General features: G+C 41.2%; 1 protein-coding gene across 1 annotated transcript; it reads left to right on the top strand.

The window, feature by feature from the left end:
• Positions 1 to 3,697: 3,697 nt before the first annotated feature.
• LOC124000813 (antigen WC1.1-like) lies at positions 3,698 to 18,707 on the top strand. Its single transcript, XM_046307438.1, has 8 exons — positions 3,698 to 3,933; positions 7,974 to 8,003; positions 8,649 to 8,969; positions 9,124 to 9,435; positions 9,719 to 10,015; positions 15,091 to 15,411; positions 15,589 to 15,726; positions 15,913 to 18,707. Exons 1-8 carry the CDS (start codon positions 3,903 to 3,905, stop codon positions 16,167 to 16,169), a joined length of 1,707 nt encoding a protein of 568 aa, XP_046163394.1. The 5' UTR covers positions 3,698 to 3,902; the 3' UTR covers positions 16,170 to 18,707.
• Positions 18,708 to 19,126: the final 419 nt, after the last annotated feature.

Raw genomic sequence — 19,126 nt, 5'->3', positions numbered from 1 at the left:
AAAGAGAGAATTAGAGAGAGAATACTTAAATTCACACAGGACACCGGATAAGACAGGAGAAGTACTCCAAATATAACAAACTGACTCTAGCCCCCCGTCACATAAACTACTGCAGCATAAATACTGGAGGCTGAGACAGGAGGGGTCAGGAGACACTGGCCCCATCCGATGATACCCCGGACAGAGCCAAACAGGAAGGATATAACCCCACCCACTTTGCCAAAGCACAGCCCAACACCACTAGAGGGATATCTTCAACCACCAACCTACCATCCTGAGACAAGGCCGAGTATAGCCCACAAAGATCTCCGCCACAACACAACCCAAGGGGGGTCGTCAACCCAGACAGGAAGATCACATCAGTGACTCAACCCACTCAAGTGATGCACCCCTCCTAGGGACGGTATGAAAGAGCACCAGTAAGCCATTGACTCAGCCCCTGTAATCGGGTTAGAGGCAGAGAATCCCAGTGGAAAGAGGGGAACCGGCCAGGTAGAGACAGCAAGGGCGGTTCGTTGCTCCAGAGCCTTTCCATTCACCTTCACACTCCTGGGCCAGTCTACACTCAATCATATGACCCACTGAAGAGATGAGTCTTCAGTAAAGACTTAAAGGTTGAGACCGAGTTTGCGTCTCTCACATGGGTAGGCAGACAATTCCATAAAAATAGAGCTCTATAAGAGAAAGCCCTGCCTCCAGCTGTTTGCTTATAAATTATAGGGACAATTAGGAGGCCTGCGTCTTGTGACCGTAGCATACGTGTAGGTATGTACGGCAGGACCAAATCAGAGAGATGGGTAGGAACAAGCCAATGTAATGATTTGTAGGTTAAACCTTGAAACCAGCCCTTGCCTTGACAGGAAGCCAGTGTAGGGAGGCTAGCACTGGAATAATATGATCACATATTTATGTTCTAGTCAGGATTCTAGCAGCCGTATTTAACACTAACTGAGGTTTATTTAGTGCTTTATCCGGGTAGTCGGAAAGTAGAGCATTGCAGTAGTCTAATTTAGATGTAACAAAAGCATGTATACATTTTTCTGCATCATTTTTGGACAGACAGTTTCTGATTTTTGCAATGTTACGTAGATGGAAAAAGCTGTCCTTGAAACAGTCTTGATATGTTCGTCAAAAGAGAAATCAGGGTCCAGTAGGGCGCCGAGGTCCTTCACAGTTTTATTTGAGACGACTGTACAACCATTAAGATTAATTGCCAGATTCAACAGAAGATCTCTTTGTTTCTTGGAAAGAGCAAAGAGAAATGACAGTCCATCATTATTTTAAGACATCAGTCAATATGAAACATTTCAATAACGTTTGAAGTTTCTTCAAGTGCGGTCGCAAAAACCATAAAGGACCATGATGAAACTGGCTCTCACGAGGACTGCCACAAGAAAGGAAGACTAAGAGTTACCTCTGCTGCAGAGGATAAGTTTGTTTGAGTTAACTACACCTCAGATCATATCCTAAATAAATCCTTCACAGAGTTCATGTAACAGACACATCTCTAAATCAACTGTTCAGAGGAGACGGTGTGAATCAGGTCTTCATGGTCGAATTGCTGCAAAGAAACCACTACTGAAGGACATTATCAATAAGAAGATACTTTCTTGGGCCAAGAAACATGAGCAATTGACATTAGACTGGTGGAAATCTTTCCTTTGGTCCAAATGTGAGATTTTTTGGCTCCAACTGCCGTGTCTTTGTGAGACGCAGAGTAGGTGGGTGTATTATCTCTGTATGTGTGTTTCCCACCGTGAAGCATGGAGGAGGAGGTGTGATGGTGTGGGAGTGCTTTGCTGATGACACTGTCATGATTAATTTAGAATTCAAGGCACACTTAACCAGCATGGTGTTACAGGAATTAAATTCCTCTATGTTTTAATACCCAATTAAAATTAAACACTCTTGTCAATTCATAAGAATTTGTAAGACTCTTATTTGTATAAAATGGACAGAGACCAGTCTTTAAAATCAACCAGCAGTGTTTATTCTCGAGAGTACTGCCCATGATACGTTTTACCACAGGTTATAAACTGAAAATTACATCATTAGTTTTTTTTACTAGCCCGTCTCATCTCTGCTCCTGTACAATGACTGTATGGTTCTCAAGCTTTCCCACATCGTCTCTCCCTACTAAGATAATTTACGATCAGAGCCAAGGTCTGCCTGTGTAGATAAGCCTTCTAGCCAGTCTGGCTATAAGATCATTACTTTCTACCAAGGAACAGACAGTCATTGTTCTAATTTTTGATTATATTTACACACATTATATTCAGTACTAGGATTATAAGGAAAATTCATACGTATACAGTAATATAATAGTATTCTGATTAGTCAGTCCTGATTGAAATGTATACATAATTAGTAATTATTGATAAAACATTCCCTTAACACATGGCTACCACAGAATTCTGCAGCGATACACCATCCCATCTGGTTTGCGCTTAGTGGGACTATCATTTGTTTCAACTGGACAATGACCCAACATACCTCCAGGCTATGTAAGGGCTATTTGACCAAGATGGAGAGTGATGGAGATGGTTTGAGATGATTTGGAACGAGTTGGACCTGAGAGGGAAGGAAAAGCAGCCAACAAGTTCTCACCATATGTGGGAACTCCTTCAAGACTGTTGGAAAAGCATTCCAGGTGAAGCTTGTTGAGAGAATGCCAAGAGTGTGCAAAGCTGTCATCAAGGCAAAGGGTGACTACTTTGAAGAATCTAAAATCTAAAATACATTTTATATAATTGTATGTATAGCTCCATCGTGTTTTAAGGGTCTGATATTCTTGGTTTAAAAAATAAATGAAATGGGGTTTGTGGTGTTGAGCTCAGTGTTGTGTGCCGCCGCAGTTTTGTGGAATCAGTGACCAGACCAGAGACTAACCACATAAGTGGTTAGTGCGCTGGGATTTCCTGTTCTATTACAGTGTACTGGTTTTCTCTGTTATGTTAATGCTAATACCAGAAAGTGTGTAGAAGATCACACCTTGATCTTGTACTGCAATCGGATGCACAACCTGCATTTGGGGATAAAATACATAAACAACTGTTTTGATTTTGCAAGATCATTGTGTGATCTTCGACATACTTTCCGGCATTAGCATTAACACACATTGTGTCTTTTTAAATGTTGTTTCTTAACTCCGGGGGAGTTTTTACCTTTATTTAACTAATTCAAGTCAGTTAAGAACAAATTCTTACTTACAATGACAGCCTAAGAATAGTGGGTTAACTGCCTTGTTCAGGGCCAGAATGACAGGTTTTTACATTTTCAGCTCAGGGATTCAATCTAGCAACCTTTAGCTTACCGGCCCAATTCCCTAACCACTAGGCTACCTGTCCACTTTCAGAGCAGCATTTCAGTGGACCTGGGACTATGGTAGATCACTTTACAAGAACAAACACAAGATTCAGAGAACATTTAAGGGTTATACTACAATTTTTGTTTGGGGGGGGTGACTTATTTTTTACTTTCTGTGCATTTCTTATTGGCCCCTCAGTTAATTTTCGTGTTTTATGGGTTTCATATTATTTGTAAAAAAAAAAGGAAAAAAATGATGTTTGTGGCTTTGAGCTCAGTGTTGAGCTCAGTTTAGTGGAATTGGTGGCCAGACCAGAGACTAAATACAGTAGTGGGCCAGGATTTCCTGTTTTGTGGCTGTGTGACTCTGAAAGTGTGTAGAAGATCACACATTGATCTTTTTCACATGGATGTAGCATTGCCAGACCATGGTAATTTAACTCTCAATTTTGGTTCAGCAGAATTTTGGTTGTATTAATAGTTGAGTCCATTGTATTGTAACTCGAAAATAGTTAAATCTGGGGTAAAAATTGCAATTTACTGCCATGTATTGGTGAGAATCATACCTGATATTGGAGGACATTACAAGGATCAAGATGGTGACAATTCTACTCTTTATGGCATTAGGTGAGTCTTTGTGTATTACAATAACTAAGTTGCCATAAAGGAAGGTCTTTCAAGTGCCTCACGTGAATAAGAATAGACTCTATATATAGATTGGTATCTGTTGTCTCTGTGACTTCTGCTATATCCAAGTGCAGTATTATAGTGTTCCTTTCTATCTTAGCCTTGTTTCAATGCTATGATTTATGTACTGGATATTCTTATGACTGCAATGGAATTTTAACGTGCTAAATTTGTGGATTTTGGTCTCCATGAATTGATGATATTGCTCATGAGCGACTTGGTAGACAGTCACAAAATCAAACTGACCTATAACAAAGGATTAATTTCCAGTTCTCATGTCTGCTTTCTTGGCTCACACAACTGTGACTTCAAAGTTAAATATATTTGTGCTTTGTGGACCTATACTGTAAAAGTTGAGCAATTTTGCAATTATTAACTTTGATAGAAAATGTAGCAAAATAGGATCTTGAAACTGCAGAGAGGATAACTCCGGTCCATCTACGCAAAATATTACACTGATTAATTCCCTAGTGATATCATAGTTTACATATTTATTAATGGTCTAGAATCGTCTTTCAAGTCACACTTTTATTTGAAATGACAAACCAAAGTTAAACAGGCATAGGGTTGGGGTCAATTTCAATTCTTGAATTAACTCATGAAGTGGAGAATTTACATTGTTGAAATTTTGAAATTAATTCAATCTTCAAGTTTTAGAATTGGAATTTAAGTGTTTGGACTGTTTTGAATTGGAATTCGATTAGAATTAAATTTTTGTACATTTACCAGTTAATTGAATGACTGGGAAAGTTTTCAGACCCCTTCCCCTTTTCCACCTTTTGTTACGTTACAGGCTTATTCTAAAATGTATTAAATAAAACATTTTCCTCATCAATCTACACAGTATACACTATATTGAAAAAGTGAAAACAGGTTTTAGAATTTCTGCAAATTTATATAAAAATAAAAAAACGATACCTTATTTACATAAGTATTCAGAACCTTTGCTATAAGATTCTAAATTGAGCTCAGGTGCATCCTGTTTCCATTGATCATCCTTGAGATGTATCTAGAACTTGATTTGAGTCCACTTGTGGGAAAGTCAATTAATTGGACATGATTTGGAAAGGCACACCCCTGTCTATATAAGGTCCTACAGTTGACAGTGCATGTCAGAGCAAACACCAAAACATGAGGTAGAAGGAATTGTCCGTACAGCTCCTAGTCAGGATTGTGTCGAGGCACAGATCTGGGGAAACGTACCAAAACATTTCTGCAGAATTGAAGGTCCCCAAGAACACAGGGACTCCATAATTCTTAAACGGAAAAAGTTTAGAACCACTAAAACACTTCCTAGAGCCAAACTCAGGGAGGTAACCAAGAACCCAATGCTAACTCTCACAGAGCTCCAGAGTTCCTCTGTGGAGATGGGAGAACCTTCCAGAAGTACAACCATCTATGCAGCACTCCAACAATCAGGCCTTTATGGTAGAGTGGCCAGAAGGAAGCCACTCTTCAGTAAAAGGCACATGACATCCCGCTTGGAGTTTGCCAGAAGGCACCTAAGGGACTCCAAGACTATGAGAAACAAGATTCTCTGGTCTGATAAAACCAAGATTGAACTCTTTGGTCTGAATGCCTATCGTCACGTCTGGAGGAAACCTGGCACCCTCCCTATGGTGATGGCAGCATTATGCTGCAGGGATTTTTTTCAGCGGCAGGGACTGGGTGACTAGTCAGGATCAACGTAAAGATGAACGGAACAAAGTACAGAGAGATCCTTGATGAAAACCTGCTCCAGAGCACTCAGGACCTTGGACTGGGGTGAAGGTTCACCTTCCAAAAGGACAAACAACCCTAACCACACAGCCAAGACAATGCAGGTGTGGCTTTGAGACGAGTCTCTGAATGTTCTTGATTGGCCCAGCCAGAGCCCGATCAAACATCTCTGGAGAGATCTGAAAATAGCTCTGCAGCGACACTCCCCAAACAACCTGGCAGAGATTGAGAGGATCTGCAGAGAAGAATGGGAGAAACTCCTCAAATACAGGGGTACCAAGTTTGTTGCGTCATACCCAAGAAGACTCGAGGCTGTAATCGCTGCCAACGATGCTTCAACAAAGTACTAAGTAAAGGGGCTGAATACTTATGTAAATGTGATATTTCCCATTTCACCAGTTCTTTCCATTAAAGGCGAAGGTCCAGGACCTGTGGTCTGCCTACTAAGGATGGAGGTTTTTCTCTCTCCTCGAGAAAGGTCCAGCTTGAGAGGTCCAGCAGGATAAGAGGCTAAGAATGACGAGAGTGAGTGGGAGACAGGAAGCACCAGTGACTCTGTCAATAAAGAAGTGGTCAAATAGCACAGACTGGAATATGATCCGGGATTCTTCCGATGGTATTGAGGAGTACACCACATCAGTCACTGGCTTCATCAATAAGTGCATTGATGACGTTGTCCCCACAGTGACTGTACGTACATGCCCCAACCAGATGCCATGGATTCCACGCAATATCTGAGCTAAAGGGTATAGCTGCCGCTTTCAAGGAGTGGGACTCAAACTCGGAAGCTGATAAGAAATCCCACTATACCCTCCGACGTACCATCAAACAGGCAAAGCGTCAATGCAGCACTAAGATTGAATCATACTAGACCGGCTCAGATGCTCGTCGGATGTGGCAGGGCTTGCAAACTATTGCAGACTACAAAGGGAAGCACAGGCGAAAACTGCCCAGTGACACGAGCCTACCAGATGAGCTAAATTACTTCTATGCTCGCTTCGAGGCAAGCAACACTGAAGCATGCATGAGAGCGTCAGCTGTTCCAAACAACTGTGTGATTGCGCTCTCCGTTGCCGATGTGACTAAACCCTTTAAACAGGTCAACATTCATAAGGCCCAAGGGCTAGATGGATTACCAGGACGTGTACTCCGAGTATGCGCTGACCAACTGGCAATTGTCTTCACTGACTTTTTCAACCTGTCCCTGACCGAGTCTGTAAAATTGATTCTCCCAATGGTAGCTGTCATGCCTGCTCCCGCTCTCCCTTTCCTGGGCTCGAGGGCGCCAGACTGCCTATCATTACGCACACCTGTCCCCTTCATTACGCGCACCTAAGCCTTATTGGACCCACCTGAACTCCATCATTATTTCATTGGCTCTCCTTTATCTGTCTGCTTCCTGTGTTTATTCTCTGTGTTGGCATTGATGTCGTTATTTTGTCTCCTGTCCAGACGCTGTTCCTGTCATGTTTCTTGTCACTTGTCCGTTATTTATTAAATGTTCTCCCTGTACCTGCTTCGTGCCTCCAGCATCAATCCTCACAGGTAGCTATAGTGTAGCTGAATTTTTTTACTCCAGTGTGAAGTAGCTGGTAGCAAGCTAAACTATATTTTCAGAGTAGCTTCCTCAACACTGCTGACATTTTATATCAGGAAATAACATAAGTCAACATCAAGTGGAGAAACAATTTCACAAAATAAAGTATTGAGAGTCATTAATAGCATTTAGCAGAAAGCAGGACTAGCTGATTTTTAAACAAAGGAATTAGGCCATTTTGTGTGAAACATACATACATTCTTTTATCTGTATACTAAACAGAAGTCTGTGAGAGTCGGGCAAATGTCAACCACGACAAGTTCACTAATGTACATGAGACACAGGGCAGTTTCAGGACAGTTTCAGGGCAGTTTCATGACAGTTTCAGGGCAGTTTCATAAAGGAAATCCTTGAACTCGATATAGACCCAACTATCTGGCTTTACAGATGGTGTAAATACCACAACAGCATATGCAAATAATGTTTGCTTGCCTGTTTTATGTTTAAAATAGTTTATAAATATGTAAATAACTGTCTATATACAGCTTACTAACATTTACAAATATAGCAATAACAATTCATAAAGGGTGAGAAAACTTACATATAAAAAATGTAGGATTTTTTAATTGACATTATGATAAGCTGTTATCCATTTACAAATGGCAACCTCAGTAAATGTGTGTTTAATTTAAATGTTTTGGTTGTCTGTGTTTCTCCCCAACAGCTCATCAAATGGTCAAATCTTCATTGGCTGGTAAGTATTCCTGTGGGTGTCACGCCTTGGTCATTGTATCTTGTGTTTTTGTTATATGTTTGGGTAGGCCAGGGTGGGACATGGGTTTATATGTTGTATTTCGTATTAGGGTTTGTATTAATTGGGAGTGTGTATTATTAGGGGTGTGTCTAGTTAGGCTTGGCTGCCTGAGGCGATTCCTAATTGGAGTCAGCTGATTCTAGTTGTCTCGGATTGGGAACCGTATTTAGGCAGCCTGAGTGCGCGTTGTATTTCGTGGGTGATTGTACCTGTCTACACGCTGCATTTCGGTCTGACTCGTATCTTAGTGGTTAAAGCGTTGGGCCAGTAACCGACAGCTTGCTCGATCGAATCCCCGAGCTGACAAGGTAAAAATATGTAATTCTGCTCCTGAACAAGGCAGTTAACCCACCGTTCCTAGGCTGTCATTGTAAGTAAGGATTTGTTCTTACCTGACTTGCCTAATTAAATAAAAATATATATGTGAACACAAGTCTCAAAGGTGCTGTTAAAGTCCAAAAAGGTTAATTAACACATTTGAAACCAATTTTAATAGAACACTTTTGACAACTGGCAGTGTTAAATTGCATATTTGCTTATTAATCATTCATAATTTTTCCTATCATCTCTTTTCCTCTTTGTGAGCTGGTGAAGAGATCAGGCTGGTCAATGGCACTAGTCGCTGCTCTGGGACAGTGGAGATTCTTTATGAGGGCCAGTGGGGAAGAGTGTGTGGTCAGAAGTGGGACATCGACGATGCCAATGTGGTGTGTGGCCAGCTGGGCTGTGGGAGGGCTGTGAGTGTCCAAAGTAGTGTCCACTTAGGTCAGGGTAGTGGTGGCAGGCCGACTTGGCTGGATGATGTTGGGTGTAAAGGCAGTGAGAGCTCCCTCACAGAATGCTCACATGGAGGATTGAAACACCATGACTGTTTACAGTCTCAAGATGCCAAAGTTGTCTGCTCAGGTAAAAGTCCCTCTGTGTTGCTGTTGTGGTTAATGAAAGTCCAAATACAATGATTATACGTGTGTCAACTTGGCAATGATTTAGTTGAATATACTGAAATGCATTTATTTTCTCCCACATTGTCAAATGTTTAAAATGTTTCTTTAATTCCTAGTTAAACATAATATCAGACTGGTCAATGGGAGTGACCTCTGCTCTGGGAGGGTGGAGGTCTATCAAATTGGTCACTGGCGAACCGTGTGTGATGACATATGGGATTTGAATGACTCTGCTGTGGCATGCAGACAGCTTGGCTGTGGGAGAGCTGTTAGTGCCCCAGAGAGGGCTTACTTTGGTCAGGGCAGTGGGCCCATCTGGCAGGATGATGTTGGCTGCTCTGGCAGTGAGTGCTCCATCACACAGTGCCCACACACAGGAGGAACACACAACTGTCATCATGGTAACGACGCAGGTGTTATTTGTTCAGGTAAGGGAGTCTCTTCTCCTTGTCTAGACTTGAGTTTTGGTTTGAATGGTTTGAATTGTGCAAAAATGTCTCATCCTAAAAAGCATATTACCGCAGTATTATAGCCTGCTCTGCCACCTAGTGGAGACTGTTGCACAAAGAATCTTAACCCATTCCAGACTTGGTGCTATGTGACCAGATGGGGGCAGCCTAGATCAGAGCAGGTGTCTAATACAGTATGAAGACACAGTAGATAGGTTGTGATTACTGTTGCCTAACTAAACTACATGTCTTTGACCAACAGGTGTTGTCTTGCAGACGCCTTCACTCTCCACAAACCAATCATATTCTGCCTTATTGCAAGGAGAGGAGATCCAACTCACCTGCACTCTTCCATCCCGTATCCTCTGTAATGCTGTGGAGTTCATCTTCTATCTGAATGGAGACTCCATCATGACCGTGACCGTTGGATCCTCACAGCCCAGGGCTACTTTAACAAAGTTTAAGATGGATGCTTCACACCAGGGCAGTTACCGCTGTCTCTACAGAACCATCTCCAACAGCCAAGCCATCAGCTCCCCTTACAGCAACGTTACTAAAGGTGAGGTGGTAGTTGGGAAACAAGTGTTGCTTAATCTACAGTGAGCTCCAAAAGTATTGGGACAGTGACAAATATTTTGTTTTGGTTCTGTATTCCAGCACTTTATATTTGAAATGATACAATGACTGAGGTGAATGTGCAGACTGTCAGCTTTCATTTGAGGGTATGTTTATTCATATCAGGGAACCATTTAGAAATTACAGTACTTTTTGGATCTCGTCCACGCATTTTACGGGACCAAAAGTATTGGGACAAATTCACTTATACAGGATGTGTATTAAAGTAATCAAAAGTTGAGTATTTGGTCCCGTATTCCTAGCATGCAATGATTACATCGCGCTTGTGACTCCACAAACTTTTTGGATGCATTTGCTGTTTGTTTTGTTTGTGTTTCAGATGATTATGTGGGGTATGATATTTGTGTCTAACTTTCTCACTCATCATTATTCACAATTTATTCAGGACTATCCGTAAACATGGTAGAACATTAATGTAGAAGTGTTTAGAAACATATTCTATTCTTATTTCAAATAAAGGTATATCCAAAATGACACAATGCACTTACCATTCATTTCTATTGGGCGTATTATTGTGGCCCTGGTGGCACAAAATCAAAGGTCTGACTGCATGGAGATGTTTGGGAAATGGTCACTACAGGGGACCATGTTGTGGGTGTTACATGGGAAAGAGGGTATGTCTGACCTCCATCATCTAGGATGTGACAATGATTAATCAAATCTCCCCATTTCTGCCCATTTGTTTTGCACAATTTTGCAGGCCTTCTCATACAGCTGCAACTGTATATGCATTTGCAAATCAAGACCTTTCTTGATTTGGGCTCTGGGATGGTGCAACTGCTGAGAATCTGAGTCTATGGTTGTTGTGGGGGAAAGGGGTTGAGTGTGTGAGTATGTATCCCACAACTCTTGCGAGGGAGTAAAAGATGTTAGAGACAATACAGGATGATTCACAATAATTGTTTGCTAATATAATAACTGCTTGCCATACTGTCATTTTGGTAATGGTGAGACTGGTGAGAGGTAAAAAATCCTTTGCATAAATTACTACAACTATTAATAGATAATTATGGAAAATAAGAAACAGGATTTCAAAATATATAGAGATTTTTTGATGGCTATATATAATAGAAATCGAGGTGAGGGCGATGGAAATGCGTTTGGCGGTTGATCTGCCTCTCTTCTGCGGGTGGCACTGTGCTCTTTTCGAAGGATATAGGTCCCAGTCTCTCTGGGGCTGTGGGATCCGGGGGTTGGTCTGCCGGGCATTGGGATGACAACCCAACTCTGGATGAGTAGGGATTTTGGCGGGTGGAATTGGAGGTGTATTTATTAGCAATGCAAATATCGTGGTACAGCTACATAGACACTCATTCATCATGTTACTTTTTAATGGTACGTTTACAAACATATATTTAGGTAGCCCTTTTCCAACCTGTCTTTGTGGGAAATTGACTTTGTTTATGGCACAGCCTCTAGCGCCACGGTTTGTTTTGTAGTGTTTATTGTTTTGTTCTGCGTCTTTTCTAAATGAAAGAATATGTACGCCCACCACGCTGCACCTTGGTCCAGTTCTTTCAACGGCCGTGACAGAACTTCTCACCACAAACGGACCAAGCAGCGTGGTAAGGAGGAGCAGCGTGTTCAGGAGGACTGGACATGGGAGGACATCCTAAATGGCAAGTGATCCTGGACATGGTAGGAGATCCTGGCGGGAAAGGATCGCCTGTCGTGGGAGCAGCTGGAAGCAGAGAGGAAGGTGGAGGCAGCAAGAAAGTGCTTAACGTGGCGAGCATGTGACTAGTCAGGCACCGTGCTATGGGGTGATGCGCATGGTGTCTCGAGTGAGCATTCACAGGCCAGTGTGCTCTGTGCCAGCGTCCCGCATTTGCCGGGTGGAAGTGGGCATTCAGCCAGAACGGGTTGTGCCAGCTCTGCGCTCGAGACCGCCAGTCGCCTCCACGGCCCAGTTCATCCGGTGCCTCTGCCAAGAACTAAGCCTCCTGTATGTCTCCCCAGCCTGGTGAGTCCTGTGCCTGCTCCCAGAGCGAGGCCTCCCGTGTGTCTCTCCACTCCAGTGATCCATGGCAAGAAGCATACAGTGATGTGCCATGGCACGAAGCCTCCAGTGATGATCCATGGCACGAAACCTCCAGTGAGGATGCATTGCAAGAAGCCTCCAGTGATGATCCATGGCAAGAAGCCTCCAGTGATGATCCATAATAATAATAATAATATATGCCATTTAGCGGACGCTTTTATCCAAAGCGACTTACCGTCATGTGTGCATACATTCTACGTATGGGTGGTCCCGGGAATCGAACCCACTACCCTGGCGTTACAAGCGCCATGCTCTACCAACTGAGCTACAGAAGGACCACAATAATAATAATAATAATTATTATTATTATATTATGATCCATGGCACGAAGCCTCCAGTGATGATCCATGGCAAGAAGCCTCCAGTGATGATCCATGGCAAGAAGCCTCCAGTGATGATCCATGGCACGAAGCCTCCAAAGAGTAGTTATGGCACAAAGCCATAACATAAATCCCATTGTATGATTTTTAAGTAATTAATTTGCATTTTATTGCATGACATTAATTACTTAAAAATCATACAATGTGATTTTCTGGATTTTTGTTTTAGATTCCATCTCTCACAGTTGAAGTGTACCTATGATAAAAATTACAGACCTCTACATGCTTTGTAAGTAGGAAAACCTGCAAAATCGTCAGTTTATCAAATACTTGTTCTCCCCACTGTATATATATATATACAGCGGAGTCAATCACCACCTTCCGGAGACACCTGAAACCCCACCTCTTTAAGGAATACCTAGGATAGGATAAGTATTCCCCCCCCCCTTTAAGATTTAGATGCACTATTGTAAAGTGACTGTTCCACTGGATGTCATAAGGTGAATGCACCAATTTGTAAGTCGCTCTGGATAAGAGCGTCTGCTAAATGACTTAAATGTAAATGTAAATATATATATATATATATAGATCCAGTCCATTTAAAAAATTGGAGGCCTCTTACACCAAAAATTCTAGCTAAATGCTTGGTGCATAGAATTAAGAAGTTATTGTCAGATATTATTCATCCTAATCAGAAACATTTTTTTTTCATGGACGAATCATTGGAGATAATGTAAGACAAGCACTGGAAACAATAGAATACTATGAAATATTGGGGAAACCAGTCATGGTTTTCATAGCTGATTTTGAAAAGGCTTTTGATAAAGTACGATTGGATTGTATATATAAATGCCTAGAATATTCAAATTTTGGAGAATCGCTTATAAAATGGGTTAAAGTTATGTATAGTAGTAACCCTAGGTGTAAAATAGTCAATTATGGCTACATCTCAGAAAGTTTTAAACTGTCAAGAGGAATAAAACAAGGTTGTCCACTATCGACATGTATTTATTATTGCCATTGAAATGTTAGCTGTTAAAATAGGATCTAACATTAATATTAATGGATTAGATAGCCGTGGCTTAAAGACAAAGGTGTCATTGTACGCTGATGATTCATATGTTCTTTTAAACCCACAATTAGAATCCCTCCACAGCCTCAAAGGGGGATCTAGATACTTTTGCTAACCTCCCTGGATTAAAACCAAATGTTCATATTACATATTGGATCACAAAAAAATACAACTTTTACATTACCATGTAGTTTACCAATAAAATGGTCTGACGGGGATGTGGACGTACTCGGTATACATATCCCGAAAGAAAGAAATTATCTCACTCCAATACATTTTATATAAAGTTAGCGAAAATGGATAAGATCTTGTTACCATGGAAAGGAAAATACCTGTCTATTTGTGGAAAAATCACCCTGATTAACTCTTTAGTCATATCACAGTTCACCTATTTGCTTATTGTCACGGCTGTGGGTAACTGGTGAAAGGAGTCAGGTGCAGGAGAGCTGAGATGTGTGGACAAGGTATTTAATACAAGACAACACAAGTATAAACACAATACTACGGTGCGGGAAAAATACCAGTATAAACACAATACTACGGTGCGGGAAAAATACCGGTACCACGAAATAATCGGGCGTAATAACAAAACCCGGCAACAAAATATCGTCCGTCAGTAACAGCCTGAACAATAGAACAAACCCGCACATAAACATGGGGGAAACCAGAGGGTTAAATAATGAACATGTAATGGGGGAATTGAAACCAGGTGTGTAGAAAACAAAGACAAAACAAATGGAAAATGAAAAGTCTTAAAGTAATGATGGACTGTTGTTTCTCTTTGGTTATTTGAGCTGTTCTTGACATAATACGGACTTGGTCTTTTACCAGATTGGGCTATCTTCTGTATACCCCCCTACCTTGTCACAACAGAACTCATTGGCTCAAACGCATTAAGAAGGAAAGAAATTACACAAATTAACTGAACACGGCACACCTGTTAATTTAAGTGTATTCCAGATGACAACCTCATGAAGCTGGTTGAGAGAATGCCAAGCGTGTGCAAAGCTGTCATCAAGGCAAAGGGTGGCTACTTTGAAGAATTTCAAATATAAAATACATTTTGATTTGTTTAACACTTTTTTGGTTACTACATGATTTCATGTGTTATTTCATAGTTTTGACATATTCACTATTCTACAATGTCGAAAATAGTAAAAATGAAGAGAACCTTGAATGGGTAAGTGTTGTAAAGCTTTTGACTTTAATTGTAGGTGAATTTGTCCCAATACCTTTGGTCCCCTAAAATGGGGACGTTGTACAGAAGTGCTGTCATTTCTAAACTGTTCACCCGATATGGATGAATAAACCCTCAAGTTAAAGTGGACAGTCTGCACTTTAACCTCATATTCATTGTATCATTTCAAATCCAAAGTGCTGGAGTACAAAGCCAAAACATTTGTCACTGTCCCAAAACTTTTGGAGCTCACTGTATATATATAAAATTCAGAGCCTTGATAGGGACGAGAGACTGATTACCTTGTCCATCACACACATATTTCTTAGTCAGAAGGTGTGAATATGGAATCACATGACTTTCAAATTGCTGTTTACTTTCTTCCCAGTGGTCCTGCTACAGCCCAACATCTCTCTCAGTCCTCCAAATGGAGGGATGTTTTGGGAACCACAGGGGCCAGAGGTGGTTAGGGGACACAGCTTCTCCATCACCTGCTCCATTCAGCCACAGTATCCTGGAGGCCTCTTCTATCTGGACTTCTCTGGGTCCAACAGGACTGAAACTAAGCCAGCAGTCAACCACTCTGCCTCCTTCCACTTCCCTGTTGCAGAGTATACAGACCAGGGGAACTACAGCTGCAGCTATGGAGTCAACATCTCTAACTGGTCATTCAGGTCGGCTAATAGTGAACTAGCTGTCACCATTAGAGGTAAAGTAAAACATGCTAAAAAAAATCACATTTAAAATTGTGAGAGAAGAATCATAGTATTGTAAGATTTATAATCCTTCATGTCACTTTTTTTGTTTGTTTTTATATCCTATGAATTTGCCATCTACAAGTCTTGATCTGTAGATCTAAACCTTAAAATACCTACATTTTCTTCAGCGTTCATGGTCCCCATCATTGTCTCTGGAGGGACTGGTGGGGTAGGACTGCTAATTCTGCTTCTTCTAGTCATCTGTCTAGTCCGCTGGAGGAGGAGGATGAACAGAAAGCCATCTACAGAGGCTGGCCAGAGAGAATGTAAGTGATGTCACTATACTGTAAACTCAAAGGCTGAATATGAACTTGATTTATGCCTTGAGCCTGACAAGTTAAGCAGCATCTCAAATTCGGCCGAAATACTTTTGAAATAATTTTCTTTGTAAGGCTTTTCCCCCCCTTGAGTTTGCCGTTACGAATATTCATGAGCGAACTGTTATGCAACAGGTCTTGACAACAGACACAACAGAGGGGAGGACAACGAAGAGGGAAAGGACTATGCTAATGTTGAAAACGTCTGTTACCAGAGAGGTCTGGAGGGTGCAAAGAAAAATGAGAAGGAAAAAGGGCTCAGCTATGGAAAATCAGAGGATGTCTATGACAACGAGGACGGAAACACTCAAAGAAATGGTGTTAGTGGGGGGTCTCATGAGAAAATTAACAGTGAAGATGATGAAGATGATTATGTTAATGTCTCTGCTTAGGACAATGCTGTAGCACAGGCAGGTGTGTCAGTTGGGTATAGCTTTAAGAACAAAAAGTTCAAAGTAGGCTACAAAAAAAGTTGACTAAAATCATTAAAACCCGCCATTAAAATGCAACGTCTGTTTCGAGTATCTATGGGCTGGCTTTAGGACTACGCAGCAATTAGCTCGGAGGGCCTGTGTGCCTTTCTCTCAGCATTGAGCAGAGACAGTACCCAACAGCTTGCTTGAGGTCAACCTATTTAGGCAGTTTGCCGATTTGATGTCGGCATTTGAACTCGGCCTCGTAAGCCTCACAGCCAGTTTTATGCACCTGCTACTTATACATTGATGTCGGCATTTGAACTCGGCCTCGTAAGCCTCACAGCCAGTTTTATGCACCTGCTACTTATACATTGATGTCGGCATTTGAACTCGGCCTCGTAAGCCTCACAGCCAGTTTTATGCACCTGCTACTTATACATTGATGTCGGCATTTGAACTCGGCCTCGTAAGCCTCACAGCCAGTTTTATGCACCTGCTACTTATACATTGATGTCGGCATTTGAACTCGGCCTCGTAAGCCTCACAGCCAGTTTTATGCACCTGCTACTTATACATTGATGTCGGCATTTGAACTCGGCCTCGTAAGCCTCACAGCCAGTTTTATGCACCTGCTACTTATACATTGATGTCGGCATTTGAACTCGGCCTCGTAAGCCTCACAGCCAGTTTTATGCACCTGCTACTTATACATTGATGTCGGCATTTGAACTCGGCCTCGTAAGCCTCACAGCCAGTTTTATGCACCTGCTACTTATACATTGATGTCGGCATTTGAACTCGGCCTCATAAGCCTCACAGCCAGTTTTATGCACCTGCTACTTATACGTTGATGTCGGCATTTGAACTCGGCCTCGTAAGCCTCACAGCCAGTTTTATGCACCTGCTACTTATACATTGATGTCGGCATTTGAACTCGGCCTCGTAAGCCTCACAGCCAGTTTTATGCACCTGCTACTTATACATTGATGTCGGCATTTGAACTCGGCCTCATAAGCCTCACAGCCAGTTTTATGCACCTGCTACTTATACATTGATGTCGGCATTTGAACTCGGCCTCATAAGCCTCACAGCCAGTTTTATGCACCTGCTACTTATACATTGATGTCGGCATTTGAACTCGGCCTCATAAGCCTCACAGCCAGTTTTATGCACCTGCTACTTATACATTGATGTCGGCATAAGCGGCGCATCCGGTAGACTAGGGGAAGATACGCTTTGCCTAATGTCAATAGAATGACATTTCCAAAATTAGCTATATAATTACTTGTGCCTTATACAGAAATAAATAACATTACAAATACTACACCATATGATTTGACCATAGAGATTCATTAGCTTCTTTTAAAAATGAGCTGTTTTTTTTGCAATTAGTAATTTGGCCAGCAGGCGGAAAATAGCCTACAAAATAGTTGATTGTTGAGTTGCAGCAGTCCGTGGAAAGAAGTTTAGTAGGCTTAGGCCGATCTCAATATTTCAAAATACAATCACGGGAAAAACATAGTTTAGAAAGCAGATGGCTATTGCTGAGAAGAAAAGGCTCTAATTTGTCTTCTCACGTCCCATTTGAGTAAACAGTAGCCTCTTATTGGCACCAGAGGAGAGCATTTCAACCATATCCCCAATGAGTGCACCACATTCACTTGCCTTTATCATGGGATCCCCAAACATTTGGGGAGACTAATTCCCTCCTCCAGGCTAGATGGATGTCATATTGTAGAATTTGTGACTCTCCTTTTTCTAGGCCTAGATTAGATAGTTACATAGTTGATAGTTGTTTTTACTCATCTGTTTGTGAGTGTCAGCAGAGTAGGCTACTAATTTTTGTCGTATTGAAAAATATATGTTGCTTATTCCTCCAGTCATATAAAGTGTATTAGAATTGCATAAAATGTGTTTAGAAAAAGGCCAAGAAAGGAGAAGAAACATCTCTGTTTAATCCTACACTATGTCATTACGCGCTCAGAAATGCATTGTTCAGAATGATCTGTTTTGCTTACAGTGATCGAGTTATGTGATTAACCTAAATTATGACTGAAATCTACTCATCACATTAGCAATAGTAGCATATATTGCATTTGTCTGCAAATGCGATAGTAGATGCATGAAATTCCTTTATGACACTGAACAAAAAATGCAACAATTTCTAAGATTTTACTGAGTTAGAGTTTATCTAAGGAAAACAGTCAATTGAAATTAATGAATGAATTAGGCCCTAATCTATGGATTTCACATCACTGGGAATACAGATATTTTAACCCCTGTGTGGTGTTTTTGTTATTCACCCAACGTTTGCGAGTCTGATGGCCCCACAACGCTATTGTTTTTTTTAAACAATACAGCCATAACAATTTAGGTAAAATTACTCAATACTTAGATGTTGATGTCACGTTCTGACCTTTATTTCCTTTTTTTGTCATTATTTAGTATGGTCAGGGCATGAGTTGGGGTGGGCAGTCTATGTTTGTTTTTCTATGATTTGGGTATTTCTATGTTTCGGCCTAGTATGGTTCTCAATCAGAGGCAGGTGTCATTAGTTGTCTCTGATTGAGAATCATACTTCGGTAGCCTGGGTTGCACTGTTTGTTTGTGGGTGATTGTCTATGTTGATGGCTTGTTTCAGCGCAGTTCACATTAGCTTCACGGATGTTATTTTGTTTACTGTTTTTGTATAGTGTTTCAGTGTTCAGTGTTTTCTTTATTAAAATTAATGATGAACACCTACCACGCCACATTTTGGTCCTCCGAACCATCTCGCCTCTCGTCTTCAGATGAAGAGGAGGACGACCGTGACAGTTGACTTATATCAATTACAAACAAAGACAGCATATATGGTTCAAATTTGCCATTTATCCCTGGTAGATCACATTCAGCAATAACAGCACGATTTGTTTTATTAGATAATCAAGACATTG

The sequence above is a fragment of the Oncorhynchus gorbuscha genome, linkage group LG16 (genome assembly GCF_021184085.1).
Source record: "Oncorhynchus gorbuscha isolate QuinsamMale2020 ecotype Even-year linkage group LG16, OgorEven_v1.0, whole genome shotgun sequence".
NCBI classification, from domain to species: domain Eukaryota; kingdom Metazoa; phylum Chordata; class Actinopteri; order Salmoniformes; family Salmonidae; genus Oncorhynchus; species Oncorhynchus gorbuscha.
This window is presented reverse-complemented; position numbering and strand designations above follow the sequence as displayed.